A 26,563-nucleotide genomic window follows, 5' to 3' on the forward strand; every position below is an offset into this window, starting at 1 on the left:
ATTCATGCCCGGTGTTACATGCTGCACTCTCCAACGGGCTCAGGTGCACGTGGCGTGAATGTATTTATTCATATTTAATCAGAGCGGATGAGGAAAAAGCAGGCAGCACTCGGTTAGAGTGGCCCGTCGTTTGTTGCACGAATAATTACGGTGGGGGAGAAAATAGAAGCTTATGCAACCTGCTCGACAGGCATGTTTAGCAAGTTGCATAAGGGTGAAAATTAATGGTTCGTGGGGTTCACTCAGTGGGAAAAAAACTTAACAAATATTTCAAATTTCCCCAGGTCCTTTTTGGCACATCGCCTGGTGATTTCCTCCAAGTTTACATATTCTTGGTGAAATAGCACGCCATTGAGGCGCGCTGCGAGCGGCAACGAAATCGGAAAGGATAGCCTCTCTGGGACTGGCATTATGAAGGGTTTTCTGTAACGAGTTTCCGGACGAAAGGGGAACGAATGACAGCCGCAAACACACCGGAATTTTTCACGTATTTGACGTGCAAGATGATCCCCAAGGGTCCCGTGAAAAAAGGAGATCACAATTCGAGCTTGACCGGACAGGTTTATAAAATATTCTCAAAGTTCTGCAAATTTACGTCAATTTGGTCGAGTTAGAAAAACATAAAGCTGATAGAATAGGGGCTCACTCGTTTTGGATGAGGCAGAAAGAACAGGTCCGACAGCAATAAAACCGTCTTATTATCTGGCCTGCACGCCCGGAATCCGTTTTGCTGATGCAGACGCGGCCCTATTTGTCATAGTCCATTGAAAAATGAGCTCGAGGCAAAAAATAAATAATATTCTTTCCTCCGATCTCATGACCCAGATTGCAAGCTGAGACCGGGGGAGAGAATTTTGTGGTAAGAGAAAAGAGAATTTCAATACGGCAGAAAAAAAAGCGGAGCCAAATTTTCCGCCAGAAAAGCGGAAAGAGAGAGGGGGCGATACCCACGCGAAAGTGGAAACTGCTGCTCCTACTCTGATACAAAGATCTCCCACTGTCTTTCGCTTGTGTTCAAGCAACGGGGGTTCATGTTGATGACTCTTTTTCTAGCACTTGGGACTCTAGAGCGGAATAGCCTCGAGTCAACCGGTGACCAGCGCGGCATTTCCCCATCGGTCGACAAATCTCTTTGCTGGCGTCTCGCTTGAGAATTCGCAGTTTGAAACGCATCGTGAACGAGGGTCGTTTAAAACGTTCTGCAGGTGGCCTGTATCAGAATATAATATCCACAGCGAGCATGACAATGGGACCACGATTACGCGCGATTATGGCCAGACCAACCGCAAATATGGGCTTCGGGTCTGTCTGTGAAATGTGCGGTGGCTTCTTGTGCTTGCACTCCAAGGCATAGAGTTGCGACTTCCATGAATCGCTCGAGGCAAAGACTGGTGTTAATTTAATTTGTAGATTTACAGTCTCTTTGAAGTGTTGCAACTAGTACGTGTGGGAGAGCAACGTGAGGGTGCCAAGGAACTATGCAAGCTGATGTAATTATTGTTCGAGGAATTTGTATGTAAACTGCATCAAAGAAACAATTGCTTCACGTCGTAAAGTGCATCAAAGAAACAATTGCTTCACGTCGTGAACGAGGCATGAATTATTTTTTTCATTCGGCTGAAGAGTTTTGCAAAATCACGAACATAATTCAAACAATAAATCTCTCATTGATTTTGCAAAGACCTGTCTATATAATTCAGAAATGTAAAAGCAGTTATGTTTTATCAGGTTGCTTTTAATACATATTGATATACAATCGATGTATGGAAAATTGTTGACAAACCCATATTGAAATTCATATTTCCCTTCTAGCTCATGAATTAGGGTTGCAACCTGTAGCCGATATTTGTAGAGCAGGATATTTCTGTATAAATACTGACAAATAAACAACCTCGCGTGCTTCTTCTTTCATTAGCATCAATCAATATTTAAAAAATGCACATTAAATGCACGTTATTAGAAATATTAAACCACTATTAATCAAAAGAGTTTAAAGCATTGGCTTGGTAGGCAAATCCCATGGCAAAAGGGTATAACATATAGTCGATGCAAACGAGGGTGATCACAGTAAATTGCTCATAATTAAAAGTGACACCCTTCGATGCAAATTACCAGCATATATTCGGCACGATTGGTAATTTTTCAATTTCACGAGTGGCTGATTTCCTTGATGGAAATCGTCTTATTAGCGGGACGTTGATCGATCCGGCGCATTAGCCGCGCATGTAAATAATGTGTTTTCAATGTTTCCGCACGCAAGATGGATGACGAGAATACGTGACGCGTCGATTTTTGCAGCGCTAAAGACTCCCTTCCTGCCCTCTGTGCTCACGCCGCCGCTTTCCCGTCCATTGCCAGATATCAAACAGGCACGGACTGCGTGGGGCAACTTCAATTTTTCATGCAAGGTGGTGCGTTAAAGTTTCAAACAAAAAGCAGGCGAGAAAAGAAGGCATACACGCAGAGATGTTTATTCAGGCAGAGCTCAACCCGTAAAAGAGAACTACCAGTAGAATATTCACAAAATCCAATTTAATTTTGCAGGCTTCGGTAGGTTATTTACAAAACCAGAATATGGCAATGAATAAATTTTTAAAAGCACGATAGGTTATTTTCTTTTCCTCCGCAATTTTCTCAGTACTGCAAGAATTCTCGGGAAAACATTATAAGATTATGGCGAATTAAATTAGAAAAACAGTTTGCAAAACGAGGCTGCAAAGTGAATTGGAACCTCACAGAAAGCCAGCCCCCGCGGCTTTGCTCCTGATGGTTACCCAACAGTCCGTCGCCCGTGCTTCGCCCCATATTATCAGATGCAAATGTAACGGCGTCCATGATATGCATAATGTAGTGCCGGTGCGAATAAAAGAAGGCATAAAACCACTCGAATGATGAAATTTGCATGCGCATGGACCTGGTGTTGCGCGCTTGAATTATGCACGGCCGGCTAATAAAATTCTTAATACACGTGCGCTCCCAGCAGAACGAGAGAGACGAAGCAGAAAACATAGCGTAGAGTAAAAAGAGCAGAGAGAACGACGAAATCAACAGCAGTTGCTACACGGCATGGCTTGGCTACACTTTTTGCGTACCACATCTGCTCTGGCGCTTGACTAAGTCTCTGTACGTTTCATGTTCGAAATAAATTTCCTTACGACACCTAATGAATATTAAATCACTCTGGAGATTCCTTCTTAAAACTTCTGAATGCAAATATTCGCAAATGAAATCTCAAGGCCTCGAGAACACATAAAAGAACTTGTTCAACGGGACTTTGGTACTGGTTTAATTAAGTCTTGTTTGCTTTTTATACTATCAAAAGGCCGTTTTTTGCAAAACAAATCCAAATTTTGCGAGTAAACAAATGTTAAAATCTTAGAAGTTTTCAAAGCACTCACCGATGGTGGTGATTAGTGTGAGAGAGTATAAAAATGATGATGAAAACGTCCAGCGGTGGTTAGCGTGAGGTCCACTGATAGCCAGGGACCCTGACGTGCCAGCTCGATAATTCTGGTTTGCTTGACCACCGGTTCTGAGCGTGTGCACCAGCGAGTCTTGGAACTTGATGACCTCGTGGGTGGCCAGCTGCGTCCAGTTGTCTTTGTACAGGATGTTGAGCGCTTCTGTGATTGTCCACAGTTTCTCCACGGTTTGGGTTCGTACATCGTTCATCATCTTTTCCATCCGATCGTGGTGATTCTGAGAAAATAATTAAATAAATTAAATTTTGCTTCACCTATTGTTCTAAGAATTATTTTGGATGAGTGGTAATATTAATTCGAATCACGGGTTGAAAATTGCAGATTTGTTTTAGGACGGAACAAGGTTAAGCTTTGTCGCTCTGTGCTCTTTTACAGTGCAGCATGCAAATTAAATTTTTTATAAAAGTGTTTGACGAATTCTTTTGGCTTTGTAACGTACTAACCGGTCTAGGGTTTCGGTGCGCTGCAGCTTTTTAATTGGTTAGAAAGCCAATTATTTGTTATTTTATACCCATTTTTTTAACTAAATTTAAATCTAAAACACAGGAGCTACCGTTTTTCACTTCTTGCAGGGTTAGAATTAACACTATGTTTAAATTGTATTTTATGAACTTCACAGCAACTCAACATTCGAGAAGTAGCTGGAAGGCTATTAAATAGACGGCCACAATAAAACTTAATAAAGAGGGTAAAATTATGGAAATAAATCATTAACCCTATTAAAATTTAACCGGGTTATTAATTTTAATTCGGGCTCATGGGAATTAAAATGCATATTTTTCATTCTTATTTGTTGCCTGAAAGCTATTTGGTGGCAGATAAATAAAAAGAATTGAACAAAATCAAAATTATAAAATGATCTATCCTAATCCAAACGATTTTTTTCCATTGGGCTCCTAAATAATTATTGCGACGTTTGAATTGGCTGGCCTTCTCATTGTTTTCAATATCAGTTAATTTTTACAGATATCTTACCTGTTGTGATACGTGTCCGCGAGTGTGGCCACCTTCGAGGGCCATGAAGGTGAAAGCGCCCAGCACAGTGTAGCCGAGCACGAGGCAGCAGACGCCCAGGTTGCCCAGGGTGGAGGCCGTGGGCGCCGAGCAACACTTGCGGCAGCAGCGGCAGCCACCGCGCTCCTTGCGGCCGCTGCCTGCACTGCCCACCCCGTTGGCCGTCGTGGCCGCCGTCGGCGTCGAAGGGCTGCGGTAATGGTACTGGTATTCAGAGTACGATCGAGCCGGCACCCGCCGGATTGAGGCCACGCTGCCCGCGTTCTCCATCATGGTGGCGTCCCAGTTGCAGTCAAGGTCATTCTAACACCATTTTCGGTCTGCAACAGAGGGGGAACAAAGTTTGAAGTGCATTTTCACTAACGAACAGAATCGATTCTATTCCGGCAGCAAATCAAATTTAATATCCCACGAATTCAATTTACTCCGTGTCATCCTAAACGCAATTAACGCACGATGGTGCGAACCGTATACCGCAGTTCGGCAAATTGGTAAACGCGGCAAAGTAAATTTGGGGCAAAGTCTTTGATGATAGGACATCTATTTTTATCCGCAGCTGCGGCTTGAATAACAAACGAGTTAATGAACAGTGCCAGTTAAATTTTTACACATGTACAATAACAATAAATTCCCAGTTTGACAGAGCAAAGGGGGCCGAACGAGTGTCAAAATGAACGCGCGAATTTATTTTCCAAATGACACGAGCTGAAAAAAAAATGGAAAATTGGCGCTGTCAGGCGTGGAAGGCAGGCTAGTGGCTGCTGGGCTTGTCGGTCGTCGTTGGTGCGCCGGGTAATTTTTCATGGCGTGTAAAAAATTTCCATGCATATTGACGTCAGTAGTGAAGGAGATTTGACACAAAAGTTTTCGGCATAAAAAAGCAGTAATGCCAATGATATAATACACGCGCGCGCACAGCTTTCTCGGCCACAATGCATTATAATTTGCTGCTCACTTTTGACGTTTTTATTACCGGCTTTTCTGACATTTGTTTTACTCCGGCAGGCCTGCCAGCGAGCCAGGCAGCGAGCCGAAAGAGCGCGCTCTGGAATTGCCCCATTGTTCTGCTCGTCATACCATATATTGCCCTAGAAAGCCCGAGTGGAGTCGGCCAGAGCATAAAATAGACTTTACGACGACGACTTCACTTTTTCCACGTCGCCCCCGAATTATTGCAAATTAAAAGTGAGCCACCGCTGCGCCTAGCAGAAGGAGGACACACGCAATTTCTCATAACCTGCTTATGTTACGAGGACGAAGGGGCCCCTGATTTTTACGATTATAACAGCGCAATTTATGGAGTGATGAATTTTGATAATGCACACCGTGCCGCGTGGGCTAGGCATGAAGAACTGGAAAGCAGCCGCTAAATAATTGAGTGTATTTTTACTTCTTGCTGCTGGTGCAACCATAACACTCAAAGAGAATCATTCAATCGATCAAATGGCTTGGGTTTTTTTGCTGCATCTTGAGCCAATGCTTTTAATGATTCTTGTTTAAAACTGTAAATCATTACAACATACTTGTCTTCAATTTCACTTATTTACCTTTAATTTACTCACTCTCTAAATATTCGGGATTATCTATAGTTTACCCAGTGTGTTGAGCAAATATCCGAAAAAAATCGGATCTGAAATGGCTAGTTTCGATTTATTTCTCAGAAGAAAAATGTATTATTATTTCACAATAAGCTACACAATATATAGAATAGATCGTGACAAGGGGAATCGAGATCAAGAATTTTTTTAGCTCAAATTGTTGTGTCTAATTAATTGGTTTTATTAAAAAATATTAAATTGCACGATTAAAAGCCATACGACTTGTGCTGAATTTGTCAATAAATTTATCCAATTAGTTACCATGAAGCTTGTTTCGCGTTGTGTTGTCAAAAGCACGTGGTTCAACAGGTAAATCAAATTTTTCCTCGCCTGGTACAAAAGTAAAAAGCAGCAAAGTGCCCGCGGCATTGTGCGCGCAAGGGTTGGCGAGCAAGTTTAATAACGGACCGGCCAGATAACGTATTTAAGCGTTCAAAGGTCTGTGCAAGCGATATTTCAGACCGGCTGTTTGTTGGGCTCGTTTTAGCCGTCCGTCTGTTCGCCCACCGATCGTGATGAGAAAAAATGGGCCCCTGGCTTGTAATGTCTCGGATTCAGCGCGGCAGCGCGGGAGTTAATAGCCACTTCTCTCCAGCAATTGCAACCAACACTCCGCTGTCTGCTTTATTTATGGAGATTTATTTCTCTAGCGGCGCTGATATCGTCGGCGCTCTTTGCTGCCTGACGAATCGATTTTCAATGCAAAGAATGAGCGCGTCGGCAGCCAAACTCTCCCTCCGCACAAACTGCTGGCGATGTCGACAACCGTCTTATTTCAAAGCCAATATAAAAGGTATTTGTTAAATTTGACATAAAAGAGATTGATGCAGCACTACGCAGTTTTGAGAAGAAATTTATTAGGAGACCAATAATAATGCCCCATTTGCACGAAAGAAAATTAATTCTACGAAAACTTATATATCAATTTCGAAATGGCTCTATTCTGTGCGGAAGTGACTTATTGTATAAGGACGAGTGACAATTGAAAAATAAAATAGCACGTTGCCGTACTGCCCAGCTTTTCAAAGGATTTTTATCTGACGTTTGTTTCAGGTAGTTCAGAAGGTAGTTAAAATAATACTGTCTTGATTTTAGAAATAATAAAATACTGTCTTGGTTTCAAAACATAATACATCAAAAGTCTAATTAATAATTAATTTAATTAGCAACTCTTTGTACCCAAGCACTATCATATGTTTCAGTGCTCTTTATATGAAACTTTTTGGTACCCTCTCAAGGTTTCATAAACTGCGGTAAGAAAGCAATCTCGTTGAAATGTAAATATTATCGTTAAGATGAATAAATAAAGAGCCAAGAAAAACTTGAATGCAGTACCGGCAGCTATATTTAGAACCTAATTTTACAGCGCTTGGAGAAGGAAGCACAGCAGTAATCATCTGTTGCCGTGGGCTGCTCTCGAGGCCACCGACTTCCATCATCGGAAACTGATTTTCGATTTCATTCCACATAATCGAAAATTAAATTGGAGGTAGACAGGTCTTTAACCTTGGTCTCTCTCCACGCGCGCGACAAGCTCTATTATGCCCTCTCTCGACTGACTGACTGCCGCTGGAAAAATCTATTCGGTGAATATCTTATTCTGCTGGGAGCCGGCTGGCTGCCACCCCATTTCTGTGCGGTGGCAGTAACAAAAATTTCGCATCCTTCTCCTCTCGGGGGCTGCCCGCGCGCCGAGGTGACTGCCTCCGACCAACCAACCACCGGCTGACACACACTCTTTTTATTTTATTTTGAGGCAGCGCAAGGCTAAAAAGCAATCTCTCTCCAGCAGTGTAAACTTTATTACGCACACTTTTCAAAAAGCCTTTTACAGAAGCATAGTAATTTAATATCAGTGCCGAAAGTGAGCCGCATGGGCAATGGCCTGAAACAAATTGCATCCATGCTTCTCTCTCGCCCGCACGCGAGAGTTATTACAACCGAAAAATGACGCCGCCGAACGCCCAAGATCCGAACACTCCATCACGGATTTCAATTTTCTCTCTTGAGATGCGAGAATAAATTGGAATGCCTCGTATGCATGGAAATTTGCAGCGTCAAATTTGCCAAATAATCGAGTTCTATATGAGAAAAACGGCAGAACAACGGCAGCCTGTTTGTCCAATCAATACACTAGAGACGCACGCTGTGCTGAAAGAGCCGAACGCTTTATCCGTTCTGCCCCAAATGTTGTCGCCAAAGAGTTTTTTTTCGCATTTTTCAATCACCAACCACAGGCCACTAAGTTATTGACAAAAAAGTCACGCAAAGTCAGCAATATATAAAGCACCCTTTTTACCTTTTTCTGTGGCTGAAATTTTCAGGCGTAAAATCTTTCTATGGTAGAAAAAAAGCTTTACTGCCAATGATGTGTTCTAGAAGCATTAAATCGTGCCATTAGAGGACATATGACGAATGCGGATTTTGTTATTCGTTTATCCTCTCTGAAAGCATTAATTACGCGCTTCGGCTATTTTTATCAATAACGGTAATCCGAAAAAAACAAATCACACAGTCCGGAATTCTAAAATTGAGGCTCTTCTCTGTATTTTTTTTTTTAATTGAAAACTTATTTGTGTAAACAAATAACAGTGCGTTTCAAACATATTGAACTTCAGCAAACGCTGACCAAGAGAGTTTGTTTCAATTTCGGCGCAGCACCATTTCCAGCAGCTTTAATCCTTCATCACGAAATAGCATTTTTCATGTGACCGTAAAAAATGACTTTACCATCAAGCGGTCGAGCAAGCAGCTTTCCTCGCGCCACCCGTTTCCCCAGCGGAGCGGCCCTCTGCTCTCAGAGCGACCAATAAATCGCAGCTCATGAGGCGGCGCGGGACGCCTTCTTAAAAATCGCAATTTACATGTCACGCCGGCACAAATGCCCCAGCGACGGGCCCGCCTGAAATATAAAAGGTGCAGTCGGGGTTAGCTGAGGAAAGAGTCAATTTTCCATGCTAAAAGTGACAGGGGAAGCGGCGTGTGCGTGAAATAAAAGCAAGGGACTTAAGTGGCTGAAGGGTCCGTTAGGTGAAATGATTTATTGAATCACCAGGGATGCCGATCGGCTGCTGGTCGGCTGAGAATTGAGAAGGAAAGGAACCCTTTGCCTATGCGCTGCCCCCACTTGCGTGACGTGGAATAGATCCAAAAGAGCAGCGGCGGCTGGGGAGAGCAAGGCGAAGGCGTGCGCCCTCTCGCCCAGATTTGGCAAAAACACCGAATTCGTTTATGTTCCCGCCAAGCAAATGCATTAAGCGCCAGATAAGTTTATCTCAAAAGCCACTGCTGCGGCCGAACTTTTTTTCGGGCGTGTGTGTGCTTTGCTGCATTTTGCGGCAGACTTTTTTATTAGCGCTATATACAAAGCGTCGTAAATGGGGAAAAGCACGGCTAATTCCAGCCTCAGCCTCATTTGGCCGTAGGGATGGATGAGAGATTCAATTACACCTCTCGCTTTCTCGGTCCTGAAAATGAGCTCCATTGATATTTACTCTAAATAGGGGGGGGGGGGGGGGGCGGTGTTGTTAACGAAAAAAGGCGGAAAAAGTTTAGCGCTGAAAAAGAACCCTCATTACTCAGTAATAATGGACTAATTCCGCACTCTTCATTATTCTCAGTTTATTTATATTTATTTACAGACTCCGTCATTTAAAGCCCTCCCGCGTAAAGCAATCCGCCCCGACGTGCTTATGAGCTCGTTTCATTTGGGCATGATTGTCATGAGTGGACGGAAGCTTTTATGCTGCCAGTTTTCCGCAGGGCACATATAGGGGATAATAATTGCTGGCGATGAAGAGAAACGCGGAAGCCTTATTGCTCCATATTCTGCACGGGGCCAAACTAACTACACAGACAAAATTTCAGAGCTCTGGTCGGCTGGAACGAGAGAAGGTACGAGTTTGCTCTCGCGCTCGGGTGTAATTACAGGTACACAGTAATTAATCCGGCAGCGAAAATCTGTTTTCGTCCTCTCTGTGTCCATTTGCGCAGTTTGCATTTGTCTGCATAGATGAGAACGCCAGACAGAGGCAAGAGAGCTGATAGTGTGTGCATCCTCAAAACTTTTAGCAGAGTTAAAACAAAGAGTAAATCCGCGTCAAAATGGCAGTATATTTTTTGTCAAGGTAACCATTATTTTTCCTATACTGTCTGACTTATTTTGATGGAAAAATTAAATTAACTTTCCTGAGATCGATACATCTCGAAAATTTTGTGCCGAATTTTATGAGACTGCCGAGATCTCATTTTCTAGATAGGCATGGTTTCAATCACTATTTTTGGTTTTTTATCAGGCCAAAAGGCTTAGCCTTGTTGGCTTTCGTCCTTTTTGGCAGTGCAGTGCAGAGAAGATGTAATGTTGTTCTATATTTATTAAAAACAATCAAATCATTTTGTTTTATTTGTTCATTCATCATCATCTTCTTCGATTTCATACCAGGTCGTGGTCAAAAGTGGGTTCAGGGGAAAACTGCCGTGGGGAGTTTGGGTTTGGGAGGAAAGCAAAAGAGAAAGATAAAATAGCACGCTGCAAGTGCTACGTGAGGGTTTGCTTCCAAAAATATTTGCGATTGAAAAATAGTGCCTGCTGTCTTGACTCTTTTCTTTATAAATCAGGCATTTCATTATGAACCTAACAGGTTGAAAATGAAAAAAACGGGTTTTGTAAAAATGGCTTCTCAAGAAAAATGGGACTGGGATCAACAGTAAAACTTAACAAAACTTGATCTTTGTAACAGGAAATAGTTCTAGCGTTAAATGCCTAGTGCTTTTAATAATGTTTCTATTTTATGGTTCCCACTGTACCACATGCTTTATTTTATGCGACCTTAAGTAGAAGTATTAAATTTATGCTTAATTTGAGCATAAAGGCAGGAGTGTGCTATGTAATTGTACCAAAAACCATACATCAGTTTGTAGAGGAAAACATTGTCTCTGTTTATTTACGCAGATGCTATGAAAACATCGAGTAGGCGCGTTTATTTTGATATTAACATCGAAATACGCACCTGAATCACATCAATTGCGGAGGCTTATTAAAATTATTCCAATAATTCATTGTAGCTCGCATCAGCGCTGAGTCGGGCACGAATATGTATGGCGTGAATTTGCGCAGAACGCACGGTCTGATTTAATCGCATGCTGGATTGATTAAAATTGTGCGCACACTGCTGGCGTGTGTGTATTCTGCATTCTCTGGTTTTCCATTAGCAGAGAGTAGCTAAGCGAAATTAGAAACGAGCCGTTCGGCTGCGAATCGGGCAGGAATTCGAGGCGCATAAAAAGCATAATCAGCAGATAACGGCCGACGGGAAAACAGCGGACCGCCCGCCCGATGCGCAATTAAGCGCGGGAAGGAGGCTGCTGATGGGCCGGCGTAATTTGCTTTTTATCCTACTGACGCCGAAATTTGATTAAACTTTAACGATATTGATTCAAGACGACCTCCGGTCGTGCCAAAGGAAAGTGCGAATGTGCCGACACAGCTCTCACGAAAGCAATTTCCTCGCCCGATGACTAACTGCTCGGACCGTTTCATAATAAGGGTTTGTTTGGAATAGCGTTCGCCTGCCACCCGACAGGGATGTTGTGAAGCGAAAAGATAACAAAATAAAGGGTCATTCGTTCGAGTTATTTACAGTGCGTGTTTGCGTTACGCTTGCGAAATGAGAAACGCGCGCCCGACTTGAATCACAGAACCGCTGATGGGATATCAAACACTCCCATTCTAACCTGCGAAAACTGTTACATGACGAAATTGGGCCGTCAGGAGAGTACTTTGTGATGGGCCAGACCAACGTAAACGATTAATGAAAGCACTTGCTCACTAAGCCCACAGAAGTGTGTTAATATTTTAGCTGTAACCTTGAACAGGAAATGCTTAAATTCTAAATGAGAAAAAATTAAAAATACGATTTATTTTATTTCTAAAATCAACTTTCATAAATCGATTTTAATATAAAAATATTTTTTGCCGCTTATTTGATAATAAATATTTGAAAAATGTATTTAAAATATTACAGTCCCGTGTTTTTTTTAAACTAAACGTTTTAACAAAGAGTTAGCCTCACCCTGAAATTTTTAATGTTTGTACAATTTAATAAAAACTTTAAAAACTTGCAAATAATAATGCTCAGATTCTTTCCAGATAAATTCTGGATTTTACAAGCACTAATCTCAAAATATAGCGCACGAAAAATCCTGACAGTAACTATTAACGTGATCATAATAGTGTTTCATGAAATGGACATGAAGAAGTGACATTGTGTGTTACCAATAAAATCAGTAACTCATGATTCTGACAAGCATTTCACCCACCCTCGCACATTGTGTTGAAATACAGAGGAACTAATCAAACTTTGTAGCGCATCAAACTGCCGTTCTCTCTGACGTCTCGTAAATTAAAATCACGCTGTGAAATATTTCAACGCATAATGTTTAACAACGCGTGAATATGTGCAGCGGCATGAAGCAACTTCGCAATCACATACACGACGAGCTTCAATTTACTGCAGACCTGTCATTTTCATCGCTGCACCATCAAGCAGAGTCTCGGATACACATTTCGTGCGACGTTTATTGCAAGCGTATTAAATTTTATGCTCTCGGTTGAAGGCTTCCATCACATCAGTGATAAATGAGTCCCGTCGTCAAAACGCGGAGAAATCACGTACGACAGGGCACACCCTCAATCAAAGGGCAGTGCCAGACGGCTTAATTAGCCAGATTGCAAATTAACGCTATCGATTCGAGCCCCACGGGCGAGGCTGCCTGCAAAAAGTGGCAGAGTTTTTTGTTTGGTCAGCGAGAAAATTCGTATCTGGCTCAAAATCACGGGATCGACGTCGAGCCGCACACGAGTCGGCCGTGCTTTCCAGCATTACCCCGGAGAGAAGCAAAAAATGGTAGCCGGTGCATGAGTGGAGCGCGACGGGTTGACAATGTTATATGACTGCTAACTGCCTCGGTAGAAAGCAAAGAAAGCAACCGAGGACGAAGCACTCAATTTCAATAGAACTTCTTCTCAGAATGTCATTCCGATGCATCACCGTCTAGGGAGCCATTTTTTGCCCAGCACGCTCTACTCTCCCAGGCCCATCATGCCGGGATGATTGCATCCTCCCGCAGCTCGATCGGGGGTTTGTCAAGCTCTTCTTGCTTGTCTAGTCTGTCTGTCTGTCTTGTCTATGCCGGCTCACGTGTGTTCATGTGGTGAGAGCAGCCGACGCAATTTCGTCCCCAACATTTGCTATTCCAATAGCGCATGCCTCGTTGCGCTTGCATCATCATCTGCAGACACGTACCTCGCAGGCCTTCGAAAGAAAGGTGTTTCGGATCTTGTCATCAGACGACAGAACAGGCGGGTTTAATAATAATGGTAATGAAACACGCGCGTGCAACCTGTCGACGCAATTTTATTACTCCACGGCTCTTTGACCTACATCGAGTTTGACGTTTTATTACCGCCTTTCTTTTGGCACACTGTCATTAAAAATAATTCTGATGCATTTTATGTTACCATTAAAGCCGATTTCAATCCAACGCTGTTTGCGCTCTTTGCAACTTCCCATGGCTACATTATTTCAGCTATCAGCAATCGAGTGCTGAAAAAAGCGACTGGTTATCCTCCCGGAACAAAAGTTCTTTGTTAAAAAAGAGGCACTGGCGGCACACCTGGCGCATAATGGAAACGGCTCTTTTGGCGAGCGATGTCCGCGTAAAACCTCGTTCAGCTCAAAAATCCCTCCAACCCCTGGCTACACATAAAAACACCCTCTACAAAAAGTGTGCCAATCGGGGAGTAAAAAGGAGGGGAAATTGTGTCGAACGAATGCAAGAACAGAAGCTCGTCAGCTGAGATTTTTCTCTCTCGAAAGTGTCAGCCCGGCCAACCCTTCCCTTCTCGCCGGCGACATTTCCATGGCAGCAGGCTAATTTTTAACGATCACTGTCGGGCGCAATTATTCCACAGCGAGAGCATCAATGCCTGCCTGATTGATCGATATTCACAAACGCGCCCCTAGAAATCAATGGGTGGATGGGTGGTGCGACCCGCTTTTGTGTTGAGACCAATTCATGGTGCGTGTAATTGATTGACTCATCACACTGCCGCTTCTTTTGTTTCATCAGTCAGCGCCACTGGTCCATTCAAATGGTGTATGATGCTAAATTCGTCGTTGTCGTCAAGAGGATTAGCGCGCCGCTCGCTGATTGATTCGAGGCATTTTTCTTGCTTTCAGAGGGATTTGCGGATTGATATAATATTTTTGGGAGTTAAACTGTCAGATTTTGAATTTAAGTCTTATCGCACTGACTGAAATTTTCTCATGGATCAATATTTCCAATCTTTGAGTATTGAAAATAATCAGACTGAAGTAGAAATAGGGACTCAAAGAGACGAAATGACATTTGCATCGATCTTTCCGCGTTCTAATTCTACAATTCCAATCACGTGAATCTTTAGAAAAGGCGTCCGGGAAGTATAAATCTGATTAGGAGGAAAGAAACACCCAGCTCAATCCTCACTTTTCATCATCGCAGCCTTTGTGCTGCACGATGAATTTCTGCTCATTTTCAATCAGCTCGAAGCCCTAGTTCTCGTGCACTTCGCGATGGAAATGGAACGAAAGAGCGCAGATAAATAAATTCGATTCGCCTTCCATTCGCGCCCAGAGAGCGAGGCTGAGGCAAACCAGAGGGCAGCGTTTCGTCAAGAATTTCCCATTTGCCCGACAATATGACTTATGGGCGCCAATTTTTTCGTGCCCACTCAATAAATATCAACGCAGCGGTGGGCCATAAATAAAATTTTAGCCTCGCCAGCTTTTTTGCCAGAAATGATTTCCCATTATCTAGCAGCGGGCAAACGACGTACGCTCGCGGTCCTTCTCGGTGGTGGCCGCGCCAGATGCTGCGCGTCTTTTCTCGCCAGCGCGCGTTGAGAGCCGTGACGGAGCGCAGGCACACAGCGAATCTCTTTCAGCGCCATTCGTCGATGACAAGTAAATGGCGCCACATATTATTCGGGTCCTTTGCATCGTACTTAGCGAGACGAGAGTGGATAATAATGCCGGCACGGGTAGCTGCCCTCGTCGCTAGCTCTCGCGGCGCTATCAGACCGTAATTCAATCGTGAGCACTTTGCAGGATTCGATATCACCGCTGCTTCTACTGCTGCCGCCGCTACCGCAGAGAATAGACTAATGGAAAATTGGGGGTCAATTATAGAAGCTACAAGCCGGGAAGGGGGGCCGAGTGTGCGTAAGTCTCTAGCCATCGTGCGAAGAGCCAGTCATTTGGGATTGTTGGCAGTGAAACCTGAACCGCTGCGAGAGGCTCCACCTGGATCAGTTTCTCCGTGTTATTGGTTTGTTTGACAGTAATAAGTAGCTTCAATTTCTTTGTCTCTGGAAATTGGCCGTCGATGGCTGCTCATGTAACCCGTGTGCCCGTATACTGCTGTATAAGAGTTTTCGGTTTGTGTCATTTGTAGTGTTATACGCACGAATCAACTCAGCGGGTGAATAAATATCACATTTTTTCAGTATGAATAATGCATAAAGGCAAACAATGTTGAATATGGATAAGCCTCATTAAATCACGTAAATATTGATTTAAAAAAGTGAATTAACTGCAAACAGCCATTATTTTGAAAAAATATCTGTGCTCAATTTCTTGTTTGCGCAACAGTATGTTTTATTAAAAAGAGGACAATTTTGCATCAAGTTTTATTTCATTTTCTACGCAACTTCAACACGGAAACGCTTGCATACAATTAAAAAGTTCTGGCAATATATTAATGTCAAAAAGAGAAGATGTAAATATTCATGGGCTTATATTTTTACAAGAGGCAACAAGCTCCGGCGCTGTGAAGAAAAAAATCACAAAGAAATTACCCCCTCACAAATTTAACCGTGGCACCGCCACGATCTGGCATTCACGACGAAGATTTTATGGCTAAAAAGACATTAAGCAGGGAAATAACAGTCTCAGCAATTACAAGTGAAATTTTAATTCATCGTCACACCGGCCCGAAAGTACGTTGTAACGACATTTACCAGCCCCTCGCGTGTTTGCGTCAGTCTGAATGACACAGTTAACGCCTAAAATATGCAAAAGCGCGAAAACTGCGGGAAAGGCCGTCAGAGTGGTGGGATCTGGACGCAAACAGGAATTCGGCTCCCTCTTCATACACGCCCTTTGCCAGTGTAGTCGAGCGACTACCACAAACGTACCCCGCGCGTGCAAAGAATGCGGCGGCCGAAACTCAAACAAAAGCACCCAGTGAAGTCAAAAGCAATTAAAAATTCCACAAACGGAGCGAAAACAACCCCGCGGCAGATATGAAGGCCGGGCATGCTTGAGTGCATAAATCAAACATATGGGTCGTTGCGCATATACCCTGCAGTACAAGGCAGTTATATTGTGTTGGACCTTGTTTCCTTTAAATCTTGAATTGGTACTTAGATCAAGGATTTATTAGATCTCGGCATCAAAATATTATGCCTATTTTTCTTGAGACACGAGATTCTGTTCCAATTTTGCCGTTTGGGTCTGCATTGTAATGATTTAGCTTTTTGCTGGTCAGTTGGATCTGTCGGAAAACCAATTTTATTGTTAATCAAATAGATCATTATTATTTATTAAATGTAGATAGTTTGGAAATCCAACCGAGTCCAGAACGTTCCGAGGAATATTTAACTCGTGCTCTGTTAATCAACCACATTTAATATTTATTACATTTAATCACTTACAATTAGGTTTCCATTAATTGACTCCATGCCTTCCACTCATACAGATTATTTATTATTTATTTGCATTCAACATTGATAAGAAACAATATTCTTTAGACAATCTTACCCACGTCCAATGGTTATCTTCGAACACACGTCATTTCAAATAATGATTGAACATCAAGGTGGAGACTTTTGGGCACACGCAAAAATAAAGCTCAGGTTACCAGCGATGAAGCCTGATATTCAATCATTCGCCGATAGCATGAATGCCTCGTGTGCACCAGCCTTGAAAGGCATCCTCTGCTCTCCAATCTTTTTCCATATTTTTGAGATCTGCTTCAGACTCCAGGACAGCCCAGGGCTTCGTGAACATCCCCGCCACGTCTACCTGGGGCTGTTCATCCCTGGACTGCCTGAATTATGCGAAAAAAAGGTAAAAAGAGGACCATGAGCCGGGGCGTGATTCTCGCCATTGTGTGCGCTGCGTGTTGGCTGTGCCGAGCGAGCGCCGATTGGAAAGATGACCTGCAAGCCACCGGCCGAGCCCAATACAGGACTGCACGCCCTTTCGACGTCAATTTCGCCACATCAGAGGTCAACTGCAACTGCAAGGTTTCAATTTGGATCGCAGGTGACATCTTCATAAAAAGCAGGTTTTGGAGATTTCGTTTATTGGCGCGCTTGCTGACAACACGGAAAGGCATGCCAGGCAGCCGAGCAATTTGGGCTATTTTTCTTGGTCTGGCACTGAGCGGACAGGTGCACGTAAATCCAGGGCCAGCTGCCAGGAGTGCAGTTTGCTGCTATTGCGACAGAAGAGGAAGAAAAAATGCAATCAAAATCGTTTGCACCGACTGCGAGCAGTACGTACACGCCACCTGTTTGCGGCTCGATGGAAAAGAAATTAGGAGGATGAGAAAGGGGAACAACTATGTTTGCTGGTCTTGCTCGATGCCAAATATTACAGATTCGATGCTGAGCATTTCGCCACCACCGCAATTTTCTCACCAGCCTCTAAATTGCACAATTACTGCCGTGAATAAAGAAACTCCCATCATGCTGTGTTTTAATGCCCGCTCGTTGAAAAATAAAAAACGATCTGCGGATATTGCAGCGATGTTGCAGGAGCACTCTGCTGACGTCGTGGCAGTCAACGAGACATGGCTTTCACCCGAGATGCTGGACCACGAATTTATCCCGCCGAGCTACGTCGTGTTCCGAAAAGACAGGATCGAAGGGAGGAGGCCCGCGGGTGGAGTGCTGCTAGCAGTACGGCCGCACTTGCAGCCTAAACGAGTGGAGCATTTTGAAAACAGCGCAGAAATAGTTTGGGCCCAAATAGTTGTCGGTAAATTTCGGCTCCTAATTGGATCAGCGTACCGCCGGCCGCAGTCAACTGCAGGCCAAAATGCCGCATTCCTTGAGTCACTTGACCGCGTGGCTGAAAATCTGGACAAATATGATGGGTGCGTGCTGCTTGGCGATTTGAATTTGGATGTCAACTGGACGGATGAAGCGCCGCGTGCTGGTCTCGCGCCCGCCAGCGAATTCATCGAGATGTTCGCAGAACTGGGATTTGAGCAGCTAATTAAAGATCCAACTAGAACAACCGACAAGAGTCAGAAAACAATTGACTTGCTTCTGACGAACACACCTACGCTTTTCCGAGCCGCAGAAGTGGTGCCCGGCGTGTCAGACCATGATGCAATACGGGCTGAGATAAACGTGCGCGTGGTGCGTCCGACTGCAGCACCAAAAAGATTTTACGACTACCGCAACGCAGACTGGGTGCGTCTCAATGACTTTTGCAGAGCGCTGATGCCACAGGTCCTAACGGAAAATGAGGTAAATAGCGCATGGAAAAAATTTAAGAGCGTGCTTTTTGAAGGGATTGCCGAGTGCGTTCCGGAAAAAATCATCAGGCGCCCTCGTCAGAAGAAGCTTCCGTGGCTAAGCACCCAGTTGAAGAAAATCATCGGACAACGTGACAAACTGTATAAAAAGTGGCAAACATCTCGTTTAGCTATGGACAGAGAAAATTTCTTGTGCTGCCGCAGATGGGTGCAGCGTGAGCTGAGGCGAGCGAGAGACAACTTCATGTGGCGACTGGGCAACGGAGCCGAGGGTTCGAAACGCTTGTGGAAATTCATCTCTGAGCGGAGCAAAGTCCCAGTCAGCATTTCAACTTTCAACGTCGGCGGTAAATTCGTCACCGAACCGCAAGATATTGCTGCTGGTTTCAGTTCGGAGTTCAAGAAAAATTTTTCGAGTGCAGATTCGGACTTCCCGTTTGTCCGGCGAGCAGCGACAATAATTCAGCAACCGCTTGAGGAAATTCGAGTGACGGCGGGAGAAGTCCACAATAGGCTACAGATCGTGAAAACAGCAGCAGCAGTTGGTCCAGACAATATTCCTGCAGTGGTCTTAAAAAATTGCGCAGAGTCTTTGGCCCCAAGTTTAACCTATATTTTTAACCTGTCACTCCAGCACGGTGAACTGCCGTTCGATTGGAAGAATGCCCTCGTCACACCAATCTTTAAGGATGGTGACAAAAGTAAAACCAGTAACTACAGACCAATAAGTGTGACATCACTCGTGGGCAAGGTCTTGGAGAGGATCGTGAGAGATAAAACGGGTGAATTTCTAGCCCGTGAGAGCGTCATCCCGATTTCACAGCATGGTTTCACTGCTGGCCGCTCCTGTGTAACCCATCTGCTGCGCACTATCGACGACTGGGCGGCGGCGTTGGACTCGAAAAGCGGAGCACACGTGCACGCCGTGTTTCTCGACTGGTCGAAGGCTTTTGACAAAGTCCCTCACCAGCGGCTGCTTTCCAAGCTCGAGTTCTACGGCGTCAAGGGCCCACTGCTGCGCTGGTTTGAGAGTTTTCTAACTGGCCGCTCACAGTGTGTGAAATACGGTGGGGCCCGTTCGGAGCCAAGTGAGGTACGTTCCGGCGTCATTCAAGGAAGCGTGCTCGGCCCACTGCTGTTTAATCTATTCGTGGCTGATCTTCCAGACCTCATGAAGACAACACTAATTCAGTATGCAGATGACTGCTTGCTGTACAAGAAAATTGGTTGTGAGCAGGATATTAACGACCTTCAAGAAGACCTGGTAAATGTAGATGTGTGGTGCGCAAACAACGGGATGGAGTTGAACGCACAGAAGTGTAAGGTGATGGACGTCACCCACGCCCGCACCCCTTTATTCGTGGATTACGTGGTCGGCGGGGCAACCCTCGACTACGTGCAGACAGAACGGCTCCTTGGCCTACATTTTTCGAGTGACTTGAGATGGAATTACCACACGGACGTCCAGAAGAACAAAGCTGCACAAAGACTCGCCTTCGTTTCCCGCAACCTTAGCGCCTGCACCCCTCGTGTCAAGCGGGTTGCATATCTCACCCTGGTGAAGCCCCTTCTTCTCTACGGCTCTCCGGCATGGCACCCAGCCACCCAGACCAACATGCAGAAGCTCATCAGGGTACAGAACAAAGCGCTAAGGTTCATTCACGGGAAACATCTGCCCACGCCAGAAAATCAGAAAATCATGCCAGTCGAGATGCAGCTCCAGTTCAACGACTTACTGTTCTACAAGAAGTGTACCAGTGGCGTGACAGATTTCTATGTGGGCGCGCGTTTGATGGCTGGTCCTGTGCAGGAGGGTGACGGGCGTCTGCTGCCACCTCCGGTGAGAACTCTTTTCGGCCAGCGAGCCTTTTCATTTAGGATCGCTAGGCTATGGAATAGTTTGCCTCAGCCACTTCAAGACCGGCAATTTTCACATTTCCCATCGGAGCTAAAAGATTTTTTGTGGCGCGAGTTTTAACGTGTTTGTGAGTGTTTTTTTAGCTTAGGCTGTGTACGACTCGACGATTCTTTGATTGCCGACGTTTCAGTGACCTGATCACTTTGTACATGTGCCTTTTTACTCTTTTTGATATATGTAAATGACATAGCTGAGAAATAAACTATTAAATAAAAATCTCGAATTTGATCACCTCTAACCTCACTATCGACTTCCCTCCTGAATCCCGCTGAGCTTTTCAAAAATTTCCCTCCGCTGCCGGAATCGAATTTCCCGAGCTGCTCTCGGTGCTCGCGAGACGACACAGAATTTTGCCACCGCGAATGACGCGCGACACGCGCATTTATCAAGACCGGCTGGCACTCGCGCGCGCGATCACCAGGGTTTATTTCACGCGACAGAGCGGTGCTGAGGCTGATGGTTTGCGACCGTGGCCAAATCCCCAATGTGATTTACGGAGCCCCACGCCCTCAGGATGCTTGTTGGTGGTTATGTGCGTCTGTGTGTGCGCCCCGCGTATTTACCTGCCGGCGGTTGTTGTTTCGCGCTGCACCCAACCTCTCGGTTCGTCTATTCGCCCCCGCGGCCTGTTTGAGCCGCCTAATTACGTTCTGACACGCATCAATTAATCAAAGATGGACGACGCACGCCACCGTGCGTCATAATAGACCGAACGGATCATCCGAATCAACAAACACATGTTGGGCCAGCGATCTCTCTGTTCGGATCGGTGTGGCCACCCTCTCGTGAATTGAGTGTTGTGTACTACCTGTCGAGGGCACAAAAGGAAGCAAATTTATCACCTTCAATACTCTGGCGACGTGCACTACTTCATATTCTATCATACGCTTTGAAAATTTACTCGAGTTTTTCGGCGCAATATCCCTCATGACTTCAGTCTGCATCATATATTAATGCTAGCTTTGTTGTTCTTTCTCATCAGTAAAATTTTTAATTTGACTTATGTACCACTTAATACTGCAATTTTCATTTGGATAATAAATAAATAAATATCACCGAATAAATACCACTTGAACTTCATCCCCGTTGTAGTCAAATTTTAATTTTTAATTTTTGCAGTTTGTTTGCAGTTTTTACACAAAATCTAAAAGATTTCATTTTACTATGATATATAAAAATATACAGATCGCAAAGCACAGAAATGCAACTGACTATACATCATGACCTCCTTAAATGCATCAGCCCTTATTGGCATAAATACCACCAACATTAAAACTACATTTATTGTTATTTTTCTTGTTTGATATGAGAGAACAATTGAACAGCTTTTTGCAGCTGATATGTTCACTGCTTTTCCAATCCCACGCCTTTGGGGAATTGAATAAACAATTCAAAAGCTTTCCTTCACATGGGAATTGTTCGGGTAAAAAAATCTGGAGGAGGCCTGGAACACGCAGGCCGTTTTCTCGTTTGACGGGCATTGATTAAGATACGCTAGCAGCAAGGGTCAATGTCTGTCACTTTTACTGACATCTGAAAAAGAGGAAAAACTCCTCCAGCGTCTATGTGGCGGCTAATATATAGATTGGTCTGCACATTCGCGAGACTAACAAGCGGCGGACACGAATATTATCGGTCGCAGGGCGAAACCGCCAGCGCCGTGCCGAAATGAATCGACTGGCAAAGTGCCACCCCCGTCGAGAGAAAGAGAACGCAAAATCATTATTAGTTGTTGCCAAGCCGATAAGCGGCGGTGCGCTCGTGGAGCAAGTATTAAATGAAAGCCGGGTCAAAAAATTTGGCTGAAAAACGTAGAGACGCGAAGGTACTTCATGGTAGACGCAAAAGGGCCTCTTGCTTGTCTTGAGAGAATAAACACGTGTTGCCATTGCAGAGGGAAGTTATTGAATTCATCCCTATTCTTCTGACGTATTTTCCTTCAATCACCCTTTCCGCTTTTCAATTTAGCTGATGCTCCTTTTCTTCTCCCAGACGGGCCGGCTTGTGGAGGGATAAAAAACATGTGTACGTTCAAGGACTGACTGCCGAGCGTTCGCTCACTTGCGAGCCTTCCTCTCTCGCTATTTTTGAGACGCGCGGGCGTCGCGGATAATTAATCAAATATCATGCTGCTTCGCTGGATGCTTGTGACAAGACGCTATTAGTTTTGCTGGAAATATCATCTGCCACTCAACGTGCCCTCACTCTCGATAATTTGATGTGGTAAGATATATATGCCTTCGTTGTGGCAATGGCTTGCACTTCCGTCATTGCTGTGAGCGCAATTAGGGTATTATTACTAATTTTACGCCAAGTGCAATTGAGCTGCTTAAAATTAATTTACTTACATGTCTGTACTCAAATCAAAAGCAATGTTTGGTCAATTTTTATCAAAATGGATTTACCACATTGAATTAAAACAATTTTTGCATTACCCATGGATCAGATCGAGATATTGCCGATAACTTTTGTCGTAATGCGATGGAAAACAAAACCAATTTAGAAGAAAAACCTAATCTCATATTTGATTAAGTTTATTCAATGTTGGCACGGAGTCGGTGAGAAACAAGAGCGTTTAGCAGCGTCGTCGTCGTCGTCAGATCAAAACATAAAATTTTATTGTAAGCCAATGGGTTAAATGGAGCAGAAAGCGCGTCATTATTCAAATCATAAATCGGCCGTGGAGCAGAGCTGTGGTGCGCAAACGAAGGCAGACTCGACTCCTCTTTAATTTCGCCCTCTGCACAAAGGACGCACCCGACCATTAATCAATTTTAACGCAATTCGATCGGCACCAAAGCACGCACGCCTCTTTCTCTTTAATGTTTTCAGTAAACACACGGGCGTGAAATTTATTTGCGTCAACTTGATTAAATGCTTTACCTGCAATTCTTGTATACTCAGATTAGGGTTATTCAACGCGTATGGTTTATTTCCGTATCCAACAAGCCACAAACCAGAGCTGTTTGCATCCTTGTACGCTGAGTAGTACAGGATAAAATTAATTGAATTCTGAAAATACAATTCTAACAGTTACAGAGTAGCAGAACGGAAAACTGCAAGCTAAGATTAGAGTTGCTATAGACACCATACTTATGACAATGGCACAAACGATTTATTGGTCTCGGTTTTTCAAATTTGACGCTACTTCTCGTATCAAAAAAAAAATTTAATTAAGGAATGTAACAATATTAATTGAAACTTTTGTTAACTGTTTTAGTAACTCTTTATTTGTTTTATGCATGGCACCAAATTTTTTTTATGTCTCCTGCTGGAATATAAATTTGAAATTAATGTTGGCCATCTGAATGTGTTTACATACATTTACAGCTAATTTACACTGGTAAGTATGAATCTTGACAGAGAAATAAATTCCCTTTAGAGTGCTGGTGGCGTCGGAGCTGGGCAGAAAATAAATAGTACACCTGAGGCTGCTCGGTGTGCTCGCAGGAAAAGAGATGAATAGAGCGTTAGCTCGAAATATATTCACTTGGCGCGAGTGCATGAGCCTCTGCTGTCCCACAAAGAGCATTATAATACAAAATTCAATATTTCAGACGGAAGGAAGCGCGCGGCAAGGGGAACGAAGCAGCAGCCGGCAGGGATGAGGAGAAAAAATGCAGAGCAAAATGTTGTCGATAATCGGGACAAAGCGAATCCGACGGTTCCCTGGGGCGGAATGCATTTTATTCGATGCGACTCCTCGCTGCCGGTGCATCTGAGCGTGTGGCGGCGCGCAAAAAGTGAGCTGAGAGCTCCTTTCCTCTCGGCATATATACATACACGCCTGTCAAAAAGTGAGCAAACAGCAATGAAAGCGAGGCAAGAAAGCCTTTTGCTGTCGGCCGGAATTTAACCGGTGTGAATTTAAATAGGCCGCGGCTTTTTGTTCATGTGCGCCGACGTCACGAGCGTTTTTACCCCTTCAAGAGAGTGTTGTGGTAATAAAGAGGAGCGAATTCCAGCTCCAGGCACCAACACGCTGGTGAGAACGAAAGAAAGCGCGGATTTCATCTCATTAGCGAGGCGTTTTCTGATGGTTTTCAACCTTTTCAAACTGTTTAAACAAATTTAGCTTATGACATTAAGTAGAACATCTTAAAAACGTATTCATTCTCATAAAACGTTGTAAGAGAACCTGATCCATTCATCTATGTCTCGAATTTGCTGATATATTTACGCACAACCCCAAGGGTGTTGATATTTTATGGAATTTCAAGGAAACCCACCGAGCTGTGCAGCATCCGTCTTCCAACCCTTCCCTGGCTGCAAGTTTGGGGAAGAGGGTGTCAACTAGAGTTTGGATGCACGTGTTTCGAAATCGTTAATCTTGGCTGAAAGTAAATCAATTTTACCTGACGTCTACAAAGTCCAAGGGAAATCAACGGATTTAAAAAAAAATCACCTATCCAAGTCCAAAAAGGTTTTCTGTGTGTATTTTTTTTCCAAGAGAAAAATGTTTTTCATTTAAAATTAAAAATATACTACATAGAGAGAAAGGTTGCTGCATGTACCGCACTATGCTTAGGTCCTTCAGATGTACAGTGAACGCAAAAAAGGCACGGCAACCATTATTCCGCTCGAGGAAATCCATTTTCATGGCGGTAAAAAGGTTGCAACGAAATGCAGAACACGCTGCTGACTGTGCAGCTTCCGTCAGGCGTCGCGAATCATTTTCTCCGCTAACAGCATGCCACATTTCCAATCGTTAAAACGGTCCAGCAGGTGTGCGTGTGCAGCAAAAGCTGTCGTGTTGCTCAATTTACACTAGTTACGGACTGATGAAAGTGCCACGCCTAACTGAGAGATGCAGCATGTGTTTACTTTCTCGCGCTCGCTTTATCCGATTAACATGCATCAGTGTGCAATTTGATATCAAATATCTGTGTAGTCTGTCCGCACAATCAATTTTCAGAGTGCAATATAAATAGAATATGCTAATTAGCATACTAAAAAGGTTGCTCTTCCGCATAAATGGATGCAGGCGAATTTATTTTTCGCTTGCCCGCACGCTGCTTGCTGCTGCTGCTTGTTGAATTTATATCCGCCGAGGCAATAAATTTGCAAGCGAAATGTGTTTGCACAAGAGCCAGGCTTGGCGTGCATTTTTGCTGTATTAGCATTTCGCCGGCCTACTTGATGTTATTACATCGGCATAAGCGTTTTTGCTCGGGTGAGATTTCTTTGAGTTGCTTGTGGAGCACACAAAGAAAAAAGCCGTGAGCACACCAACCTTTCCACTGCCTAACGATGCAGTATTCCGGAGATTTCGCGATTCTGAACAGATTTCGCGTGCCTTTGCAATAACTTTCAATATTGATCATCCATGAAAAGTTTGGAAGAAGTATATCATTCGCTCAGGCAAACCATTTTGATGTTAAAAATTCGCATGAAGCACAATTTGCCACTCTTTTCAATATCAACCGTTAGCTGATGTCTTTTTATAAACTCAACTTTTTGGCTCTGCATATTGAAGAAAAATGTCCTTGGCTTGTCACTTTTTCCTCCGACACGTGACATATACCGCTGGCTGGGCAAATATACGCAAAGTTGCATTGCCACCGCTGCGTTGCGTCATAAATAACAATTAAAAATCTCCATAAAAAACACAAACCATTTGCGCTTGAAAAATGCGGCGTCGCCTGCAGCGTGTAAAAAATTGTACCGCTCCATTTAGCTTCATTAATTGTGCACGGGAACAAAAATAAAAACAAAAAGCAGTGAAAATAACCAGCATGCGTCAAATTTATTTCTCACACAATAAAACTTGCGTTGTTAAACAAAGTGACGTGAATGAAATTGCAAAAAACTAGTTCAACCGTGAAAATTCAACTCGAAGCTCTGCCTGATTTCCTTTTGACTGGAAAGCATTTTGAGGAAAACAAGTTTCCGTTGCCGCCGATGCTGCCGTTGTGTTTAAGATTCTCCTTGGCACATTAATTCCGTGTCGGAAGAGCGACAAA

At 43.8% G+C, this 26,563-nt stretch overlaps 1 protein-coding gene across 2 annotated transcripts in view; it reads right to left on the reverse strand.

The window, feature by feature from the left end:
• Positions 1–26,563, reverse strand: part of LOC135947049 (TWiK family of potassium channels protein 7-like) — a 102,313-nt gene that overhangs the window by 23,233 nt on the left and 52,517 nt on the right. For both annotated transcript variants that reach the window (XM_065495606.1, XM_065495605.1), the window contains 2 exons: positions 4,458–4,816; positions 3,399–3,699 (listed from right to left, as the gene is read on the reverse strand). In XM_065495606.1, the coding sequence (XP_065351678.1) occupies positions 3,399–3,699; positions 4,458–4,769 (613 nt within the window). In that variant the 5' untranslated portion in view covers positions 4,770–4,816. The remainder of the gene's footprint in view (positions 1–3,398; positions 3,700–4,457; positions 4,817–26,563) is intronic.

Source organism: Cloeon dipterum, chromosome X (assembly GCF_949628265.1).
Source record: "Cloeon dipterum chromosome X, ieCloDipt1.1, whole genome shotgun sequence".
Taxonomy (NCBI): Eukaryota; Metazoa; Arthropoda; class Insecta; order Ephemeroptera; family Baetidae; genus Cloeon; species Cloeon dipterum.